We start from the raw sequence: 24,363 nt of genomic DNA on the forward strand, positions 1-24,363 counted from the left end.
GACAAACGCAAAACATGCATCACCAGGGGTGTCAAAACAACTAATCTCTTTAATCTACGTGAATATCTTTAGGCATTAAAAATAGTTCACCAGAAAAACTCAGCCTTATGTCATTCCAAACCTGTATACTCCTATTTTTGTCCAAAAAGAACCATATGAGACATTTCAACAACATAACGCAAACATAATGTAGTATCACAAAAGTAGTTCATATGAAAGCAAGCATATGAAAGTATTTAAAGCAACTCAGAACCTCTGGAGAACAGAGAATGTCATTATTCACTGAATGAAATGAATAAAATTCTATGCAACTTTCAAATCTCATTATCCATTCCATGCATTTAAATTGGCAAACCATATTTGACCATGACACACATAATTGTGGAACATTATAACAATCCAAAAAAAGTTATGTATTTTTGTGGCCATGGAAGAAAGTAAGTCATACGGGTTTGGAAAAACATGGAGGTCAGTATAACAAATATTTGGGGTGAACTATTTCCTTAAACATTAAACGTTCCCATTAGCATGCAAAAGTGTAATAAACGCACTTTCTCTTGAAAACTTTAGTCGTGATCCATTTCAAAAGAAACATTTACATTTAGTCATTTAGCAGACGCTTTTATCCAAAGTGACTTACAGAGAGTTGAGGGAGCAATAAGCGAAAAGTCATACAGGAGCAAAAATACAATAGGTGCTAATACAAAGTTACTAGTTTCAACAAAAGCCACATCTTCAAATTCCATTTTGGGTCAAATCCCAACTTCCGCACTAAAAAACTGGGTACAAGTAGCACCGGGAAGAAAACGTTGACCAGATGGAATGACCTGACATCCAGAGAAAATACGTTCTCTCAGAGAAGAGAACATTGAAAACAGCCTTAATATAAATTAGAAAGAAAACCATTTCCATGCTTGAAGAGCAAAGTAACGTTATGATGCCATTAAAGCGCAACGGCGTGTAGTTGAAACACACAGTGACAGAATTGAAAGAAAGCGAACTGGCGCTAGGTAAAAAAGAGTGAGATACAGGAATGAAAGTCGTGCCGGACAGAAGAAAATGGCATCTCCATATTAAAGCACACGTCGAATGTGTCAGTTATAATTTCACGCCGCCCGCGGGGAAGAGAATTAAACCCGTCTGCGCCGGCGTGTTCTCATTCGCCCGCCGTTCCGACTGCACGTCGAATCCCAGGCTGATGGTGGAATATTGCAGACAAATTGGTTTTAAATGAAAGCTAGCGCTCTAACCGGCGTTCGGCCTCCCTCTCCTCAGCCCTTCCCCAGGTGCACTTAATCTAATTTCATTAAAGAGATGAGGAGCGATGATTGCTTGTGTCGAAACATTAAGCCGCTCCATCTTCACCTCCATAAAAAAACTATTAGGGGCCTGTCAGCAAGCCGGTGGGTGGCCTGTTTATGACTGAATATAAGAAAAAGAGAACGAGATGAGACTCAGAAAAGAGAGATGAGACTCAGAAAAGAAAGATGAGAGGGGTCCAGGGGTAGAAAGTACATTACACATCATTACTTCCCTCAGATCTTCGAAACGAGGGAGAGAAATGACGCTACAAAAGAGAGGCAGGGAAAGTATTTATCAGGAGAGAGAGACATTGATGTATTGTAGGCATGCGTGTGCGGGGCTCTGATATGACGCGCTGCGTATCATCGAGGTGGATGCCACCTGCCAGAAGCGTGCTTTCAGAGGAGTGAAGCGTGCGTAATGTGACATTTGGTTTAAGATAAGGCCCGAGAAATTAATATGTCAATCAAAATGATCAAATTTGAGGAAAAATGTCAAATCTATCTGTATAGACAACCTAGTCTCACACGGAACGTGCCGCGGTGGTTAGTTGAATAAAAGGAGAAAAAATCAAATGGGAAAATATCAGAGATGTGGTCTGGTTTTAGCTGGTTAAGCAGGTTTGTTTTAAAGAGGTTTTGGTCAAGCTGGTTTTAGATTTTTAGGCTGGAACCCACCAGCTAAAACAAGCTGAACACCAGACTGGCCATACTGGAAACTTGCTGGTCTTAGCTGGTGTAAGTCGGTCCACGCAGCCTGGCAAAACTGGTCTTTCAGTCTGGTCAAGCTGGTGTTTAGCTGGTGGGTTCCAGCCTAAAAAGCTAAAACCAGCTTGATCAAAACCTCTCTAAAACCAGCCTGCTTGACCAGCTAGAATCAGGCTGGGAGACCAGCTAAAAAGTGGCCAAAACCAGCCTACTTCAAAACCTCTCTAAAACCAGCTTTGGCTGGTTTAGGCTGGTTTTAGCAGTTTTATTCAGTAGGAAATGTCAGTTTGTACCTTCTTCAGATTGCATTTTCTAAATGGAGACAGTGTGTTCATAGATACAGACGTGACGTTTTACTCATGTGCATTTCAAATGTATCCAGATAAGTGTAGACGTAGAAGCCCAATGGCGGATGGCAATTGTTTCTCATAAGGACATCTGTAAAAATAAATCTGCATGGCTCCTTGGTGATAAAACTCGGAGAATTCCGAGAATTCGGATTCGGAGAAACATAAACTCATGGTGTACTGTAGGTGTGAGTTTGTAATCCTGCGAACCCGGAAAATGCACTTCTCCCATGCTCAGTCACATGACAATTTGCACGTATTAAATAATTATAATGGAATCAAATCTATATTTTAAAATGCCAATATCGAATGTTTTCATGTTTTTTCTGGTCTTCTTTCTGTTCTTATCATCTCCCTCTCTGTGCAGTGAAGCAGTGATACTGATCTATCGGTCATAGCTAGAACTTATGTGAACTTGTGTGTGCGTACATGGCGCGTGATGCATCTACGCGATCACGTTAACAGCCGAAACTTATTAAACTCTGTATCATCTGGTCATCATACAAACACCTATGATATCATTCGAAGTTTACATTTATTTGCGTAGATCCACGATAACCACAAAACATTGTGCCTTTGCAAAATAAAGAAAGCCGTAATAAACTTTCTGCCATCTGTGAACTGTTTCTCTACGTTCGCAGAAGCGCTTCAGGTGCGCGTGTGATAAGACGTTATATGTGAGTCATGTTGTGGTTTTTATGGTTCAGACACTACAGTATAATGCCTGAACCTCCTGAAGAGCAACACTCTGCGGTGGTCAGAATGGACTTACAAAACGTATTTTGGTTTTAACACCTGTTATAAACTCAGAGATGTGGATTCGGACGGCAATTAAATTACCGCACAACCTTGGTGTTTGTCAACATACAGTAGGTAATTCGCCTGAGGATTTGTCCGCAGGTGGTGGGAGAAAAACAGATTCGGACGGCAATAAAATCACCATTTATCCCCCTTAAATGGAGAAAATATCTTACATCCCTATGAGAAACAATTACCGTCCGAATAGGGCTTTAGTCAACTTAAAATTTTTGGCAATGAAAATGAATTGACATATTTCCAAAAAGTAGATTAATTTTTATTAGCTTAAACGACTCTGTTTAAATGACTTTGTCAAAATGTATTTTCAGCCAATAAAAATCAAACTAAAGCAAAGACTTATTATCTAGACAAATGGCGTCCCGACTGAAACTCCACTGGGACGCAGGACATGGTTCATAAAATTTTGTTGCCTGATCACCCTGCACCCTAGCAACATTTTCTCGTGGACCACCAAAACTCTAAGCTCTTAACTTTATTTGGTAGAAAGAAACCTTAATTCCATGCGTCACATATTTAAAGGAATTTGAAAGTACTGTTATAATAATAAAAATTAAAAATACAACCAAATCACACAAAAAGCCCCTGAGATGGTTTGGTGGTGCATGTGAGAAGCCATTTTTTAACACCGCACTGGCCTATCAAATTGGGGCCAACCCAAAGATAAAAGCTAGGCATGTGCTGCTAATGCTCACATTCCAGTCTGAAACAAAACAACATGATATTTGACAGGGCAAATAGCTCGAATTGAGATGATGACAGTAAGGGAGAAGGGTTAGGATGTCAATAAAGACAGCCCCGCCCGTCAGCTGTAAAGCCCTTCGGTTGGAGGGGGAAAATGTCAGTGTTTACCTGAAGTGGCTGAATTGGTGGGGTGTGTCATGTGACACGCTGTCACACTGATGTGAGGGAAAGAGATACCAGAGAAATGAAATAACACAAATCCTTTTAAGCTGCTCAACAAAACAGACGGATTTCAGTGGTCACCTGTCAGGACACAAACACCCAACAGCCTTATATGTCAGTCATTTGACTGTGGGCTAAATCTCAGGTATGCACTGCATTCACCACTACTGTAGCAGACTCAAATCGATCAAATGAGTTGTTCACTGCAAAAAGAAAATCAATTTCTTATTAAGCATGGTCTTGTTTTCTGGAAAAACATACAAACATCTTTAAAGGAGCAGAGTATGAAATTTAGCGGCCTCTAGCGGTGAGGTTGCAATTTGCAACCAACGGCCCATTTCACTACAGCGGCTGACTTATGATATAACTAGGAGATAACTCATGATTCTGTGGAAACAACATGGCGAATTCCATGCGGGGGGACCCGTGGTGTACGTAGATTATTTGAATCCCAAATAATGCCACACGTGCTCCAATCCACATGAAAAATTGTAAACGGTGATAAAAGCCGTTTTTAAACAATTTAACATAAAAAATCAACAAGCACATTAAATGGCCAACGTGACTTCTGCACCAGCCTTGCCAACAATATTTTGTTTAGATATTACACTGATAGAAAATCATTTCTTAACTGCACACAAAACACATCCACATAACTATGCGAGCTGAACTACATTTATCAACAGCCAACCTTGCGTTTGTCAGTCAAACAGGAAATGATTGTTTCAAAAAAGCCAGCAGAATGAAAACACCATACACTACATGAATACCAAGATGCACATTATTTATTACCAGCTTGCTTCAAAAGTTATGGCCAGACGTACGCATCTCATTTCTTGGCCAGATCAAAGCCTCATCATCTGTCACAGACTACGAGAGGTGCTTTCTTTTCTTTGAACAGGTTGTGATGTCTTTGTTAATAAGTGGACTTGATCTACACATGAAGCGATTTGATTCAAATCAGCCCAACTGATTATGGCCTCCAGCGTACCTGCAGGCTGTTTTATCATTTAGTAATGTTTAAATCGCCAGAAGCGAGAATGTTTCATTTTTACAGGACTAATCAAAGACGTTAAAGCATTACAGTATTAAACCGGGGACGACACTTATTACAATTCAAACTAAACTGATGGTTTACATTCGATTTAATTGTACGCAATGACAAATAACAGGGTTCATCGTTTTTCAGAAGCAATCATGAAAGAGTGAAGTGTTCTTCTCTCTTGTGCACCTGAAGACAAACACCTCAGCACATACTGTTGTTTTTCAACCATGGCTCATCTTCTCAATGCCCCCTAACCACCTTTTACCAAGAACTATTATCCCTAACCCACGCTTTCAGAAGACGGCCCATAAAAACATGACCTGACGCATTCCTGCTAAGAACACAAACCCGCTTCGACTCGGAGCCCTGCGATTGCTTCCACATGTTCTCAGTTGTGTGAAAACAACCTGCATCTGCAGTTTCATTTAATGCGCAGAGCATTGTTGAAGAACCCTCCATGTGGCACGGTAAACACTGATCTGGGAACAGCCTTCTAACATCGCAATTGTGCATAAGAACACAGTAAAAGAAATAAAAATGGCCTGAAATCAGTAGCAGATGTCACGTGGTACTATATTCAACAGAAATTTTCATTCTATCTTAGTATGGAGAGCCAAGTCGACTGGGATTTTGTACATCTTGTTCTCCTAAATGTTAAACTAAGCAGTTACATAGTAGCGTTTTCCTTTAAAAACCTTTTTAATATACAAGAAACATTTAGATATACTGTATATGTATATGCGTGCGCATCCGTGTGTGTGTGTGTGTCTCTGTGTCTGTGTGTGTTGGTGCGTGTGCGTGTTGTGTGTGTGGAGTGTTTTGTGTGTGGGTGTGTCTGTCTTCTGTGTTTTCAACCTTTTCTTGTTTTTGCAGGTACAACTTTGATTGTTTTGCTTGTAGTCAATGTGTCTCATGTGCAGCTGCTTTGTAACAATGAAAATTGTAAAAGCGCTATATAAATAAAGTTGAGTTGAGTATATGTATACTATATATATTGCCAATGTTGGGTAAGTTACTCTGAAAAAGTAATTAATTACTAGTTACTAATTACATATTCAATAGTGTAATTAGATTACTGTACAAATTACTCTCTCCAAAAAGTATTTAATTACTTATTACTAATTACTTTCTATATCCTACATCCGTGATTAGAATTGATTCAAGGATAGACGTGAAATGGCTCTTAAAAAATAAATAAATAACTACATAAATTATTTGTATTAACTGACCAAAGTATACAAATGTGAGAAGGAGACATTAAAGCATACATTTTAAAGTTACACTTCCACTATTGAATATATTACACAGTATTAAGTTCGATTACATCAGAAGTAACTGTAATTAAATTACAGGAAAAATAAAAGTAATCCCTTACTTTACTTTTTCAAGGGGAAAGTAATTAAATTACAGTAACTAATTACTTAGTAACTAGTTACACCCAACACTGTATATTGCATATAGAGTATGTAAGTATACTGTGCATATATATACTGTATATTTACACTATACAGTATATATGATCTGTTTAAATGGTTACATATTCACCATAAATACTATGCGATCATTAAGACACATTAACAACAACATATTCTGGAAAAGTGACATCTAAACAGGTTGAGAGAACAGGGCCTGACATTTTTAAACTCCATCACAAAGAAAGTAAAAACTCTAGAAAACCCCGTTTCCTCTTTTTTCCAAAGCTAGTGTTAAAAGAACACGGCGCTTTAAAAGTCCCTCTCTTCATGGCGTCAAATCCAAAGAGGTTTTCTCTTACCATCTGCCTCAATGAGGAGGAAGATAAAAGCCTATTGACTAGCACAAGCTGCGGTTAATGCAAATTGCTGCTCGCTATCAATGTATTATTTATAGAGCGAGCCGGAGATGTTTTCCACCGAACTGGGAGCTTGGCTTACAGGAGATTAGTTATGCTATCACATTCATTTAACAGGGAGTAATTGCTTAACTGCAGGGGAATTAACACGTGTTACACTTCCACTGGAGCTACATGCTGTTTATATGGGTGGCAGTCATATTAGGGTTATCAATATTAAAAGATAAACAAACGACAAAACACTTCACCGGAAAGGATCTGGCAACCTTCAAACCGCTAACCAAATCTCGAAAGCATTCGTGACCAGAGAGCATTTGAATAACAAATCAGATGTAATGGTATAATCTGAGGGCGATATATATGGCTGAAGCCCATGTTTGCAAATGCATGCAAATATATCGCCATATGGAGTGAGGCCATTATTGCACGTGTGACATATTGTCTTTCACGGAAATGGCATCCTATTGTTTCATGTTACTAAAGGGAAGCTTACAATGAAAGACAGCGCCTTTACAAGTTTAATCTTTGGGAAAAATATACCAGCGTTATATTTTTTAGACAAATCAGGATGAGGAAAACAGAACAGAAGAGAATGACTTGTGCTTACAAAAGACACAATTTTGTTTCAAAGGCTTGTAAAGTTGCCTACAAAGGCGGCATCGTGATTATGCTTCCTATTAAGAAACACATTTTTTTAACATGAAGTTAAAAATGTTGTCTTTAAACAGCACTCCAAATCTGTTTCAATTAAGATTGGGTTGTTTTTAACCCTGCCTTAGAAAGCAGGTGCATATGTAGGCAGCTCACAAATTTTTGAAACGGAGCTAATATGTATTTTTCTTCATATTTTGAACTCTTTCGAACATTTAAGTGGGTTGTTCTTTAGTACCGACTTCGCAAAAGTACTTGCTGTACGGAATTAACTAACTTAACAGCCATCAAGCGACTCCTTTTCTCTTCCAGTTCAAACTACTTCAAAGTAGCTGAATTGACATCTCCGACACAGCGACACCGCACAGAAACCTTAAAACACTTCTGCAATAAATGTACTGTCTCGCCGCTGTGCCGCATTTCTCTTTGTATCCCTGTAATATGCAAATAAATCAACAATCACAAGTCTGGCAGCCATTTTCTATCATCCACACATGCACAAACACACACAGATAGACGACAGCCTTTCATTCTTTAAACTCTAAAATCACTCTTACGCACTCCTAGGTGGGTTAGGTAAACAGACACACAAACACACGTAAAAAAAAAAACGTACCTTGTCATCAATGTCACTCTCGCCGTCACACTGTAAAGAGAAAAAGATATGAGAGAATTATTCATTCATTCTCTGACCTCATTATCGGTTCGGGTACGATTTTTACCGCAGCTCTTTTTACGCTCATTCTCTCCTTCGGTGACACCTTTCGTCAAAAATGGAGGTGATGAAGGGGAAAATGTGATACATTTGAAAGAGGATGCCACGGTTCAAAAGTGAGATGGCGTAAAATACTACTTTTCGGTCGGTTTTCGGGAGCCGGTGTAGCAGGCGAGCAGTTCAATGTATGATATTAGACAGAAAGTTGGGGGGAAATTATTCATATATGGGCTAAACCTTGGCACATTGCTGAAAAAAAACCTAGGAGTGCTAGGATGAATATTCAGGGCAGTAAAATAAAATAAAAATATAATAAAATAAAGTAGAATAAAATAAAAACGCAAGTTTATGATTTGAAGGTATTTCAATGGTCTGACCAAGTTAGAGAATATGATTTTTGGGGACTGTGAAGCAGAAAATGGCCATGGTAAAAACTTTAAAACGTGTTTAAATAATCAAATTAGGAAACACAGTCCCCATCTCTTCATGTTACAAAATACCCTCAACAACACTTAGCAGGCACCGGAGTGCCATATTCTTACATAAATATTTCATGCCAGGCCATTATCGCACACTCCTGTGCTTCTCGCCTTTCATTTGTACGTGTAGCCGAGGACATTTCGGGGCTTGCCGCAGAAATGGACTGCAATTACACATATGCAAATGAGCAATTACAGACCATTTGCACTTTAAGGAGCGGTCCCAACCACTCGCTTCTGTTTTCTTAATGAGGATCAGAAGTTCATCTGTTTTTTTTTCCGGTTCGTTGTTGAGAATTTTCCATTCAACTTTATTGTATGATTTGTTTACATCTTAGTGTATTTGAACCTAGCATGCAGATCTGTATGTTTCTATGGATACACATTGTATTTATCTCAAAATAAGATCAAAATTTGATGTATAATATCATCCCATCATTCTATCATACCATGTAATATATATATTATTATATAATATTTTCCCTTCAAAAGACATTCATTAACCCACTGGAATCATCTGGATTGCTTTAAGGATGGATGTGTGTTTTTTGGAGCTTTAATATATAAGCCCATATAAGAAAATGACATACAACATTTGAATAAAATAATCTGTTCGTGTTCAATTTAAAAAGGAAGTTATATACATCTGGGATGGCAAGAGGATAACTTAATAATGAGATAATGTCCATATCGGGTTGAACAATTCCTTTAAGAAGCAAAGAAGTTTTAAAAGTTCCAAAGCAGTTAATACAGAACGTCTCATTTAAACTATAAAACGAGTAATAAAGAACAATGAAACAATAAAACTTTAAAGGATGTTAATTGGTAGAGAAGCACAAGAAACGTTTTCTCTCTGGTTTTGCCTTCAGTCTTTTATAAGGCAATAAGGTCCTGCTCAAACCGTCAGTCTCATAAAAAGATTTCTTGTGGCTTTGTTTGTGCACAGGCTGTGTCGGTGCCTTCTTTGCCCGATCAAATATAAAACCTCCCACACCAAATCTTACAGTACGCTTTCCTATTGCTAGCATGAAAATAAACTGCAGCTAAATTAACAAGCTTGCATTCACTCCACAAAGATTCAGCAGCCCACCTTTGAGTCCGCCTGATGTTCTGTGTACATTAATGTGAGTTTATGCAGCAGATTAGAGAGACTCATTCATTCACAGCGCTAGCTAAACAAATCCTAATTGCTCAGCTCTTCTTGTCACAAGTCATTAATTGTATGTCCAAGGCATTAGCAAACAAAGTGGCTTAGCCAACTGTCAAGCATGTATCCATTCAGGTGGGATTTTCTTGTTTGGAAATGTGGACGTCAAACAGTCCAGTATCTATCTACAGTATCCATCCATCTATATAGTATCTATCTATCTATCTATCTATCTATCTATCTATCTATCTATCTATCTATCTATCTATCTATCTATCTATCTATCTATCTATCTAGTATCTAGTATCTATCTATCTATCTATCTATCTATCTATCTATCTATCTATCTATCTATCTATCTATCTATCTATCTATCTATCTATCTATCATCTATCTATCTATCATCTATCTATCCATCCATCCATCCATCCATCCATCCATCCATCCATCCATCCATCCATCCATCCATACATTAGTGTATTTCTGCAGATACTTTTATTCAAATCAACTTACTATTATTTATTTTTTCTGCAAATGAAGCAGCATGTGACCTTGACCTTAGTTATATACTATACTAGTTGTATACTAGTACACATTTCCACACAATTACACACTTTCTTACCAGCATTGACAGACAGAAATGAAATGCTGTGTAAAAAAATAGACTTGGACGGATGAAAAAAGAACACAGTGTAAGTGACACAATGAGTGTGTTGTTTACACAGGACATTACAGTCCCTCCCTTCATCTGCTGCGAAGATGCTTTTGACATTTAAACAGCTTTCTTCACATTTGGTGTGTGTATTTTATTTACAGAGTCTCTCGTGAACGCCGCAGCACGTCTGTGCGTGTGCATGTGTGCAGGAGCGAGCGAACGTGATTTATTCACAGCGAGTCTCACGCCGGACCCCACGGCTTCGGTTTTGGCTTGCCGACGGCCTCATATATTTCAGCTGAAATGGGAATGGGAGGTGAGGGGGGGAGAGCTGTCTAATATTTCAGAACATTTTCCTGGCAGCATTTTAATAGACACGCACACCAAGGGGGGGGGAGACAATAAGCGTTGCGCATCCCGGAGCACATTAAAACCGACTGCCCAAATCAATAACACAGTTGCACCTGTCACATGCTGAGGAGATTGGGAATGAATTGGCCTAGGAGGGGGAGTAAGAAACTAGCCTGACGACAGCCATGCTGGCTCAACATCAGCGTCTGCCTGGGGATGTCTGGATGAATACTGATTCCAGCAGTACAGGGTGCCAGAGAGACCAAAAATATGCAAAACCAGATCTCAGCGCCTGCCACGAATACATTTCGGTGTCAGCGCCATGGCAACTGAACAACAGTGACATCATCGGGGCTGTCAGCACGTGCAGTCACAATGGGGGCCGTCTGCTGCTGATCTGAAACAACGTTATTCGTCTCGTGATCCAAATTAGTAAGAGAAGAACATTGAGAATGTCTAAATTGAGAATGTTTGTCCTGGTGAGTAAGAGTATTTCGTCCGTTTTGTTGGTAAGGGAGCGGACATTCGCCAGGTGTATACTCGGCAGCGGGGTCCTAAATCCGCGTCGTCGGAGTCTGACGAGCGCACCCGCTCGCTTTCCCCGCTTGCGTCTTTTAGAGCGTTTGTACAGAGCTGCCGCTCCTCCGAGTAAAATGTCCAGTAAGACGTCTGAATTTTCAAAATTAGGGAAAAGATTGATAGAAGGGCATTGCTTAATGTTAAGCAATTCGTCCCTGGTAAAAGTGATTAAAGAAGAGTAGCTTAAAGGCTACAAGGATGTGTTCTTTCTCCACTGCTATATTCACTCTACACAAACGAATGCACCTCTACAGACCCTTCTGTCAAACTCCTGAAGTTTGCAGATGACACCACAGTCATTGGCCTTATTCAAGATGGTGATGAATCTGCCTACAGAAAGGAGGTTGCTCAGCTGGCTGCCTGGTGTAGTCAAAACAACCTAGAGCTGAATGCATTCAAGACAGTGGAGATGATAGTGGATTTCAGAAGGAACCCTCCATCACTTCCTCCCCTCACCATCCTGGACAGCACTGTGGATACTGTGGAGTCATTCAGGTTCCTGGGCTCCACCATCTCTCAGGACCTGAAGTGGGAGTCCCACATAGACTCCATTGTAAAGAAGGCCCAGCAGAGGTTATACTTCCTCCGTCAATTGAGGAAGTTCAACCTACCACAGGAGCTACTGACCCAGTTCTACTCAGTGGTCATCGAATCTGTTCTGTGCACTTCAATTACTGTTTGGTATGGCTCGGCCACCAAATCAGACCTACGAAGACTACAACGGACAGTTCGTAGTGCTGAGAAAATTATTGGTGCTCCTCTGCCCACACTTCAGGACCTGTACGATTCCAGAGTGAAAAACAGGGCAAGAAAAATCATCATTGACTCCACACACCCAGCACACAAACTCTTTGATCTGCTGCCCTCTGGCCGGCGCTTTAGAGCACCAAACACCAGGACTTCCAGACACAGAAGCAGCTTCTTCCCCCAGGCAATCTCCCTCCTAAACAGATAACTGCTCCTTAAGAGCAATATTCCACTTCCACTACTCCTATAGTGTGCACTACTGTGCCTTATTATATCTACATCTTATGTATACATGTATATAACACTACCTCTACTTACTAAATTATCCATTTGCACAAGTGTACATACAATCTGTTAATATGTTTATTCTACTATATACTACCCTGTACAATGTCTCTTATATGTTATTATCCCCCATTTTCTGTAAAATAGTCTTTATTTTATATATGCACAATTTAGAATCTTTTAGACTGTAAATCGTATTATATTGTATTGTCATTGTGTTGAATGTCTGTACTAGAAGCTTCCAACACCAAAGAAAATTCCTTGTGTGTGCAAGCACACTTGGCAATAAAGCTCTTCTGATTCTGATTCTGATTCTAAATGGGGAATTTTCTTGGCCAAAGCTGTTTGTTGCAGAGAGACTTTTTTGATTTCAGATCCTAACAAAAAAGTACCATGGCACTACCGTGGTATTCTTGGAATTCCTTTAAAGAACCTAATATACATTAAGTATACATTAAAATACTATATTTAATGCCACAGTACCACAGTACAAACAAAGTACTTGTTTTGTAAATGGACCTTTGAGAGTAAAAGTTGTGTAGTGGGTTACACAATGAAACTGTAGTAACACATTTAACCATTTGACAAATGTCAATATTTGAATGGCAATATCGCAATAAATGGCAATATTTTAATAAAACGGAATTCATTCATTAATCAAATATTTTAAAATCAACATATTTAAAAATATTAATAAAACATTTGTTTCATGTTCATTTTCTTTATTTTATTTTAGCTACAATATTTTAATAAAAGAAAGTGCATGAATTAATCAAATAAATCAAAATTTTATTTTATTGATCAAATGAAACCAATAAACTTAAATAAAAGATAATTATGTAAAATATTTTAAAAACAAATAAAAATGTTACTTACAATACAATCCCTCAAATGTTAATTAAAACTAAATTTTTTCTTTTATTTTTTATAAAAACGCTACAATGACTGCACCTGTTTGGAACAATGAGGTTCTTCTAAGAGGACTCAAGGTCAACTGTTGTTAACAACTTTAAGGTCATCGCAAAACTTTTAAGACTTTTTTATCAATATCTCGCAGGATAACTTTCTCCTGGCTGGTTAAACTGAAGTGAAGGTCAAAGATCAGATGCAGGACTCTAAGTGTAAAAGCACATTCACTGTAACGGAGACCGACTCCATGAACACAACACTACAGACGATAAATAATTCAAGACAGTGTTCATTCAGTCAACTTGGGAGAAATCTGATGAGTCACTTTGGACGTTCTTAGGGGACTGAGTGCAGATCGAAGGATCGTAACTCCAACCAGCATGACAAACAACGAAAGACCGTTGCTAAATTAATTACTCTCAGAAACGGAAGGGATTCTTGGTGCCTCTGTAAAACAAAAGCACATTGGAATACAACATTCAGTGCCAAAAGAAGGATAAAAATCTTTTTGTTTATAAATATATCGACATCCTGACTTGAGGTCACCGAAGAGCTTTCACACAACTTCGCCAGCATAATATTTCAGTCGTGCTGCTAAAGCACCAGCCTTCAGAGATGAGGAGACATCCCTTCTCCTTGACCTCGGTATAAATGATGGATAAAAGCGGCCGCCTACGCTTTGATTTGATCAAGCCATCAAATTCATGCAGCGGTTTGACATGTGACTTTGCCTCTGGGCATGATGGGAAGCGACTGGGCAGCTCATGTCCAAAGCGGATGGATTAAGAACTATTGATCTGATGGAGGGTTGAAGATAGAGGTGGAGAGAGAAGGATAATGATACATATAAGAATAGAAGGTGAAGTGATGTGGGAGGGATATGGAGAGAGAAAAGCGAGGTAACACAGAGAAAGAAAGAGTCGATATAGAAAAATCTCAACTGGTGGGTGGGGACCCAAAGATGTGCTTATGTTCTGACACAAAAGCGTTTTACAAAAAGTACAACCGCAGATTGCTAATAAGATAATATATTAAGAAATATAGTATCTGAACTGTTAGCAAAATACTGTAAATCAGATTAACAGATTCTAACAGGCACAGCGAGACTCTTTTAGTTTTTCATATTCAATTAAACTAAACTGGTATTGGAAACATTATTTGCTTACTGTAATTGGACAATTTGTCATTGCACACAGGCGGTTAAGACAGCAAACGCAATGCAAAGTACAGTTTTAGTCTTGCTAAGAAAACACGAGAAAAACAGAAATCGGTTCGCTCAAACTCTATTGCGGCACAAATGTATCCGTCACTTGGTAAGCAGCTGTACTGTACATTCCGTACAAGGCAGATGAAAGGATGTACGTTGCGTGACATGCCCTTATTTTCAATAACAGTGCAAGGTGAAAACCTGAACCCGACAACATAATATCCAGATGTACTTGTCTGAGAAAGAAAGATAGAGCAACTCCTTTGAGAATAATAAACCCTTAGAGTCTTGCCATAGAGCTTCCGAGGTGATGATGTAATTTACCAAGACATTACATCATAAAAACCCGATCTGAATCATCTGAATCAGGATTACTCACTCCTCGTAGCACGAAATTTAAGAACACGCAGAACACAAAGAGCGTTGGATGAAGTGGATATGAATCTATATCTATACAATCAAAACTGCAAATGTGTCATATTGTTTGCCAGCGATGATAAATGCCCGCCATATGCGCGCACCCGCGCGACCTGTTCGTCAGACACAGCAACATGCGCGTTACCTGTCAGACACAGAGACGTGGGCTTGCAGAAATATACATTTGAAGAACAGAAGGAAGAACACTTGTTGATGGACGTGTGGTTCACTGTTTACTGTTTGTTTACAAGTAAGAGCGTTTCACAACACACACGTGACACAACACGAGAAAACATGAGCTTTGTTCAAAAGTGTGTATTTCATTTAAGAGAGCACTGCAGATGTTCTAGATCATCTTAGGAAATGCTCTGAGTTTAGTTCATGCTTTAGTTTGACATGGTCTATTATTCTAAATAAGTTGTGTAAACTACATTGACATCAGGACTAGATGAAATTTACAGAAACGCTCGTCTCTTCTGTGTTTGTCTATTCTTTAGTCTCTCTAGTATATTGCAAAGATATCTGCTTATGATATTTAAAAATATTGATTAAAATGTAATATTAAAATATTGGCGTTAATATTAATTTTATGTAGTAGGCCTATATAATCAGATACAAAGTAACTAAGTAACTAGCTACTTGAGTAGTTTTTTCATTGCATATTTTTTTACTTTTACTCAAGTAATTTTTAAAATAGTGACTTTTACTTTTACTTGAGTAACAATTTCTCTAGTTACTTGTACTTTTACTTGAGTAAAGATTTTGGCTACTCTACCCACCTCTGCAGATAAGAGCAAAATTATTTTCTTTCTGATCTAAATTGGAGTGAATGGGTTTTTTTTGACAAATTTTTGGACTCAGTTTGAATGAAATTCTAATAATAAAATCATCCAAAATGTATTCCCACGGATATTGTTGTAATTGAAATGATGTCACACCACAATAGCTGTCAACTAAAAATGAAAATTCTGTCATCATTTACTTTCTTTCTTCTGCAGAACACAAAAGGAGATATTTTGAAGAATGTTGGTAATCAAACACCGGCAGTACCCACTTCCATTTCACTGACACAAAACCAACGCACATCAATGGGTACCGCCGGTGTTCGGTTACCAACATTCTTCAATATGTCTTCTTTCGTGTTCTGCAGAAGAAGAAAATGACAAGCGGGTGAGTAAATGATGACAGAATTTTCATGTTTGGGTGAACTATCCCTTTAACTTGGTTTCAAATGCTGCATCATGTTGTTAAACAAAACCTATTTGCTAAATCGAGGAGACCCTCATCAGCTAGTCTGTAAGGATAGCACGGATTCATCTAACAGCGTTGTGGCTACAAGTGACGTAGACAGGGAATCTCAGTTAGACTTGGGGAGTATTCGCTTAAATGGGGCGACACAACAAATGGAATACAAACAAAAGCGCACGACAGAGGAAGGAAAGTCCTGGGCCGCATTTAACCAAGGAAATTAGGCAGGTGGAGAAGGTAACGGGATGTTGACTTGAATCGGCCTCCGGGGCAACAGAGTCTCTCCCACTATACTCTGAATGTGTGTGCGTGTGACAGTTTAATGGAGTGAGTGGAGGTCTCCCTGTGGCCTGCGTGTAGCGCGCCACAGAACAGATTGAGCCTACGGGCATTTCTCTCTTCCTCAATCTCTCTCTCTCTCTTCTGTGTCCTTGTGTGGGCTGCGAAACACTGAGAATAAAGCGAGGATGGATGTATCAGAGATCACACACAGAAAGAGAGGTGGGAAGAGAGCAAGAGAGAGTGCAAATAACATATGGTACACCATGACAGACTACCTTTACATAGAGTCATAAGGTAAAGATTCAGTGGATGCCACCCTGATATACCTTAAAATATATAAATAACATGGCTGCGATGGGAAAAAAGTCTGTGCCCATATCGTGACCAAAACAAAACTGTGACACCACCCTCATGTCATTCCTGTATCACTTTCTTTCTTCTGCAGAATACAAAAGAAGATATTTCGAAGAATGTTGGTAAGCAAACAACACTGGTTCCTTTTAACTGCCACACAAAATCACAGAGACATTTCTCAAAATATCTTCTTTATGAGTCATACACACATTTTTAATGACACGAGTGATTCAATTATGACAGAATTTGTATTTTTGGGTGAACTATCCCTTATAAGTAACTAACTGTATTATATATTTATAAAAACATTTTTTTTCCTGCCTGAAAAGCACAAAAATCAAAAGTAAACTGTAAGAAAGAACGCTCGTGCAGACTGTGGTGAGTGTATCAGTTCCCAACAGGCCAGGGCTGTGATGTCTGGGGGCCGCCGGCTGTTTCACGCCCGACTTGTCATTCAACCACAGGGTTCCTCACGCTGGGAAACAGAGACTAAAGAAGATCCCCCCACCCCACAGAGAGGATCAAATGGCATCCATCACAGGCCAAAGAATGACCAGTGAGAGTCCTGTGGTTTACTGCGCGTCGAGATCTCAAGCTTGTCTTTCCTCTAAGATGAGTCCGATGACAAACAGCAGGTCATGACTCTGTAGTATGCATCCGTGTGTTGGCCTTAAGGATGTGCAAAGACATTTCGTGCATGTTAAATATTTCCCTCTCACATTATACGGTAACATGATCGGTAGTACCTTGTTGAAGCATGTGTTCTTGCACTCTTCCAAACGTCTGGCTTTAATAATTCAGTCGCTGGTTAGAGAACACGGCTTAGACAGTTACGTCACGTTTTCGCTTCTTTGCCGAAGGAGATGACGTATTTACGAAACGCGCTCTGTAGAGCTGTTTGTCCATTTAGGGCTACCGTACACCTCTGAAAACACAGTTATGTATAGTATATTGCATTTCTGTCGATAGACCCTCCAAAAAATCACAAACTGGACCTTTAATATTGGGTCTATGTTTGCCGTCTAAGTAGGTGACACGTAAGGTTTTAAGACGAAGATGGTGAATGGTGGGGTGCACCCAAAGATCTGCACTTTATCCGCGTTTGTCTTTAAATCAGCTTTTGTTCGTCTGGTTTTATATTTCAGTTGCGAACATTCTTACAGCATCACTGTTTAACTTCAACTGATGAAACCTCGGAGCACAGCAGCACATGAAGTGTTCTTGAAATAAAATGCAAAAAGAGTCACAGAAACCGAGAAGGAAGGAGAAAAAGAAAGGCAATATGTGAGACGGAGAAAGAGCGAACAAGCGAGCCTCGGGCGTTGAATAATTCAGAGGAGCAAAGGGAAGACGAAACAAAGAGCAACAGTAAAACATTGGCAGTTTGACCCAGTGCGATGACTACACCAGAAATATCACAGACAAGCTCTCTTGCTCACTCGTTCTCTATCTGTGCCAAAGACATCAGTAGCGGCGATGTTCTGCTCTCAGCTCTCCGTCTCTCTTCTGAAGAACAACAGAATGGCTGACAACTCCGTTTGACTCTCTCTCTTCATCTCACCTGCTCTGTCTTCACTTTTCAGTCGGTCTCTTCTCTCCCTAATTTCCTCATCAGATGTCTGGCAATCTCTCCTCTTCTCAACCAAGCATCTGAATCCAACAGAAATGCTACTCTGTGAGTTTCACAAAAGCCGTTTTGAACAACAACTGAACAAGCAGAGGTTGAAGTCAACAGCGGTGCTCTACACCATTCAGCACTTTTAAGGGGTTGAAATGAAGAATGGAGTCCATTCACCTGTAGCCTCACTTCTCAAACAGACCGCCCACAGATCACTAATGGACCAGCACATGAAAACGATAAAAATCTCTCTGACAAAAATCTGTTTCAGGTACTTAAAGGAAACATTGTGTTCAAGAGCAGAAGTTCATACTCGACTTTAAACTGTTTACGAATTAGTTACTTTTAGCCAGAATTCTAATAAACATTTTACACTCATTTTTTCTGTGTTGTTTTGTATACACATTTACAAAAACCGCAATGAAAATTATTTAAACTAACTCCAACGTTGTAGTGTATTGGTCTATTATTGTGGTACCCATCACTAAACATCACATGGACATACTTTTTTAATCTTCTTTTTATCTAACTAAACAGAATAATACACAAAGTGGTTTCATCTCATGATGAAACATGACATCTAGTCACAAGACACATGACAACCAATGAGATTCAAAGCTAGTATCAACTTCGACTATCACCATATTTAAAAGTATTTGAAAAAGTGAAATGTTGCCTCAGAAATAAGCTTCTAATTTCACCAAATAAACTCAAAATATGAATCATTTTCTCTCGCAAAAGTATCATCTGGACTGCTTTACATGTAAATTTAAGAAGTTTTAGTAGAAGTAATTAATATGTGAGCCATGACTGTGAAAACCAGGCTAAAGTCTCAAAATCAAATTTTGAAATACTGCAGCGAGCATCAAAGTTTGATTTCAAGCAATAATTTCACCATGATTTCAATCAACGTTACACTTTTCCAGAATGTTTTTTATATTATGTGGGATGATTTTATGTGGAATATGTGTATGTAGAAAAAATATTTGGGGGGTGTAATTTCAATAGGCTATAAAGATATTTGTGTTTAATTGAAGAAATAAAGTTTCTTCATTTAAACACAAATGGCATGACAGTAAGTAAATTATAATAGATTGTTTTATTATTTGCATGAACAAGCTGATAAGCATTTAATTTATTATATTTTATCTCATTTTTATCTGTCGTTTTCTGATTTGCACGTACTTTAGCAAATACAGAAAGACAAACAAGCAAAAAACAAACAAGCAATCAGGTAAAAAAACAACAAATTGCGTTGACAGGCCCCCTCCCTTTCTCTCGCTCTCTCTCTCTCTTTGGGCAATATTAATGGCTTGTCCCTAGTTTGTAAATGTGCCAGGTTGTGTGAGTGTCTGCAGGCTGTCTATTACAACTCTCCTGAGGGGCTCGGCTCCATATGGCCACGCATATGGCACTCAGCACCATCAATTAATGCTGCTACAACTCTGATTTTCTACCAGCGCTGTCTGTCTTCTGTCTGTCGTCTCTGCTCTCTCTTCATCTCCCAGGGTGTGCCGTGTTTCTCTTTTCTCCCACCTGGGAATCGAGTGTCAAGTCGATAGTCTTCAATTTGATAACCGCAAATTTGTCTCATGCACCCGGTAGAGACGCGTCTCATGACGGCTGAGGATGATTTGAGGTTGCTTACTGATTTGAGAAGATGCAACATCAGTGTGGATTTTTGACAAACTTGGTGTTGCGTGCGCTCGCACACATGCACACATATATGATGTATTATATATATATGCATATATTTTTAGGATTTTACTTGTTTTTTATCATAAAAGAAACCGATGCATGAAACTCATGTTTTAATCAAATGAATTACGATAAGGCTTTTAAAAGAATCTGCTTTTAATATCGGGAATCATCGTCATAGCCAGTGTGAAGCTCTAAACAGTCTCATCTAAGACACACACACATAAAGAAACCTGGACAGCCAGTCATTGCAATGATCAAAGTGGAGTTCTGTGAAGTGACTCTAGTTCTTACGCTCAGAATCGCTTTTGATGCTTATATTCTCATTGGATGCTATAGGTGCTGTCAGACCCCGAGAAAATGTTGCACCTCCAGCTCATTAATGTCTGATGCTATGCACTCACACAAGAAAAAACACGACTGGTTGGTGTGTTGCCTGAATGACTTAAATGGATTTATTTCTTAGGTGGACAACAGTAAGCAACATTCTTGAATCCATAAATGTCAATCTTGCACCCAACATCAAAAAGTAAAGCACCATCTCTGTCTAAGGGCGTGTTCATATATGCAATGTTTGGTTCGATTAAAACGAATTCTGGTGCAATTGCTCTGTTAGTGCGGTTTAGTTGTGTAAGTGTGAACGCTGCCACCCAAACCCTGGTGCGCACTAAACAAGCGGACCGACACCGCTGAAAAAATGAGTCTCGGTCCACTTTCAAACGAACTCTGGCGCGAATCAAAAACAGGAAGTGATAACAACATACCACCCCGAAAATCAAGTGATTTGGTAATATAAAAGGAGTGTTCATTAGATCTGTGCTTGCGCAGGTAACGGAGGAATTCCTGGCGCCGTTTTGACTGCAGTAAACACTTCATGAGGTCTTCGCGAGTTACCGGTTTGCTAAAAAGACCATAATATGCGCAGGCATACACGGATCATATAACCCACGCAGCACTGTGCACACAGCATTGTTTTGGATGTCAAGTAAGTTCCGTTTTAAAATATAAATCATAAAAGCTGTCCAATGACGTTGCCACTTTACACGTAAGCTGTTAGGTTCGATATCTTTAGGTGCGCTGTTAAAATGCCAGTTTGAACGCCAAGCGAACCAGGACTAAATTATTTTTTTTATTTTTTGGTCCTGACCAAAATAACCAAAAGAACCGAACTAGAAATACAAACGCACCCTAAAACATAAATTAGCAGGTTACTTTATGTACTTATTTTTACGTGTCTACACTGTAGAAAATAAATATATAAAATGTATGAATAAATAATTAAAAAATAAGGCAACCTGATGCAGTAAGATTTTTAAGTCTAAACAGTAATGTTTATATATGTTTAAGATAGTCAAGCAAAACTGTAGCAAAATGAAAATTCAAATGTTATTTTCCCTACAGGTTGAACATTTGGGATTGCATTTTCATTTACACACAGCGCGCGCTGTGTGTAAATTTGTGTGCATGCGATTTAATGTTTTTATCAGCTCTGCAGCCGCACATCATGCACGTAACTAGCGATGCTGGCTCCGCCTTCACGCAATGACGCTGTGTCGGGGAGGGGGCGTGGCCAACTCGAAATGCATTTTCAAGTCCACATTGAATTTTGCAACACCCAACGCGCTGTGTCTAAATGAAAATGCAATCCCAAATGTTTAACCTGTTAATGTCAATGCATTTAGGGAAAATAACATTTGAATTTTCATTTTGCCACAGTTTTGCTTGACTATCATATATAATTAATCCGGGGAATGCATTTTCATTTTGCAACTTAAAGAGCGTTAAAAATATCCATTTAAATAACATATTAAAACTAGTGTAGGAACTGACCAATGTAATTGATATAATTACATTTTTATTTTCATTTTGCACTTAATGTTGCACATATGTTATTTAAAATGTATATTTAAATACACAATTGCATTGTCATTTTACATACTGCATTGCCATTTTGCGTATTGCATTTCAAATTGAAAATAGGTACCAATATGCTTCCATACTTGCTGTCCTACATTCTTCCAAAACACAACTTTTAAGTAATTTTTTCTACTATGGGAGTCAAGGGTGTTGAGATCTGTTTGGTTATAAGCATTATTCCAAATCTTCAAAAAAATCCTCAAAAATTCCAGATCTTAACATTTAAAACTCAAACCTCAATCGTGGTGATAAATAAAAAAATCATAAAAAACTCTAAATACAACAGACATCTAACAATACATAAACAACAGCATTAATAAAGTCAGCAAACACTAAAATAGTTATTAAAAAAAAAAACATGCCATAATGTTTGTTTGGAACTTTCAAAATGCTTCTTCGGTGTAAAATTGTCTGTCCGGATGGGAAAAAATGCTAGCAAGACTAATCTATTCCTCAATCCCTCAGGTCAAAACTGCTTAACCTCACTCGTGTCAACCATTGCGACCCATCCCTGAACCACATTAAAAACCTACACACACTCACTGTACTTCTACGTTGCGTCCAAGAAAGTAAATAATTTATTTTATAGTAAGCAAAGATTTTCTCTCTTCAATGTAATCCCTATTCACCAACACCCAGGAAACCCAGCACATCACTACATTAACGCATCACTCTCTTCTTGATCGCCTTCCAAAAGATTTTGCATGCCTGCCAGGGCCGTTCCTCCCAACTTTGGTCTGTTTCACAAATCTGTCTCCGAGTCTAAGCCCAGGCTTGATTGATTGAGTCAAGCTGCTAGTTACCATGTGAACCTACAGCGTTGCCTGGGAGACCGGCACAAAGTGCTTCCTCAGATTTTCAAGGTCACTGGATGGAGCAGGTCTGGTTGGGGGGTTGGACTTCTCAACTATGAAGACCCAGCGGGTGGGTTGGGGTGATCTTTCACCAAACCTACAGAATACCCCCATTCAACCTGCCTTTCCTCATTGGCCATGCTTTGACTCCACATAGAATCCGCAACCAATTCTCCCCCCCCCCCTTTTCTTTTCATTCTGCTTAAAAACAGAAAGCTTAAACATCTTGGTTTCCATTATCGAAAAACAAGGCATTGCACTGAAGAAATGATGAATAGAACCGTTTAATTTCTTTTCTGCTTTTATGGTACCAATAGCATCAAAAACACGATTTCTTTAAAGACATATTGACTAAGTACTCGAGCTGTCCTGGGTCAGAGACACTTTCATTGCACTAAATTGAAGTGGAAATGAAATAAGCTATTTAAACCAGCCTGGGTTTGATCTGATACAAAACCACATGAATTAAAGATGGTGTTGCCAACCATATGCCGCTACTCAGCGTTGGATGGCAAACACTTGTTGAAAACAATTGGAGCTAACAAGCTTAGATTTGTCAAAATCTATTCTGTTTTCATGAAACCTGGGCTTAGAATCAATTTCTTATGCAACGACTTAAAATAAATTTAGTGAATTATTTCCAGTTGTATTAACTATAAACTCGACTACAATTTCCATTCTGTACACTGCAATGGTGCTTTTAAGTCATTGTGATATTTTCTAGTGCTGTCACTTCGATTAATCACGATTAATCGATTCCAAAACAAATGTTTCTGTTATATATATATATATATTTATAATATAGTGTGAATGACGTGTTTATTTATATGTACAGTATATATAAATACACAAACATACATGTATATATTTAAGAAATATGAGTAATATATATTCATTTTATACATAATGTAAGATATATTTAAATATAAATGGATATATTTACGTCAATATTTGTTATACAGTTTATGCATACATGTATGTGTGTGCATTAATATATACATATAAATGGCACCTTATATACGTATTGTATAAACCCAAACATTTATTTCAGAATCGATTAATCACGATTAATCGATTTGACAGCACTAATATTTTCACATTTTGGTCATAACTTTCATCAAATTATGGAGAAGAATGCTTTAACTGCCCTTACTGTAGCACACATTTAGCATTTCAAAGAGCCGCTTTAGGTGTCTGGATCGCAGTGGGTGAGTAATGCTGTACAGTTCCATCGAGATGGAGAACAGCAGCGTGTAAATTTCTGGGGCATGTTCGTGCTGTTACCCGATTTGCATA

The 24,363-nt window shown here is 38.6% G+C and overlaps 1 protein-coding gene across 11 annotated transcripts in view; it reads right to left on the reverse strand.

The window, feature by feature from the left end:
- Nucleotides 1-24,363, reverse strand: part of fbrsl1 (fibrosin-like 1) — a 279,207-nt gene that overhangs the window by 93,802 nt on the left and 161,042 nt on the right. For all 11 annotated transcript variants that reach the window (XM_057352127.1, XM_057352146.1, XM_057352118.1 and 8 more), the window contains one exon: nucleotides 8,222-8,251. In XM_057352127.1, coding sequence (XP_057208110.1) covers nucleotides 8,222-8,251 — 30 coding nt within the window. The remainder of the gene's footprint in view (nucleotides 1-8,221; nucleotides 8,252-24,363) is intronic.

Source organism: Triplophysa rosa, linkage group LG2 (genome assembly GCF_024868665.1).
Source record: "Triplophysa rosa linkage group LG2, Trosa_1v2, whole genome shotgun sequence".
In the NCBI taxonomy this organism is placed as follows: domain Eukaryota; kingdom Metazoa; phylum Chordata; class Actinopteri; order Cypriniformes; family Nemacheilidae; genus Triplophysa; species Triplophysa rosa.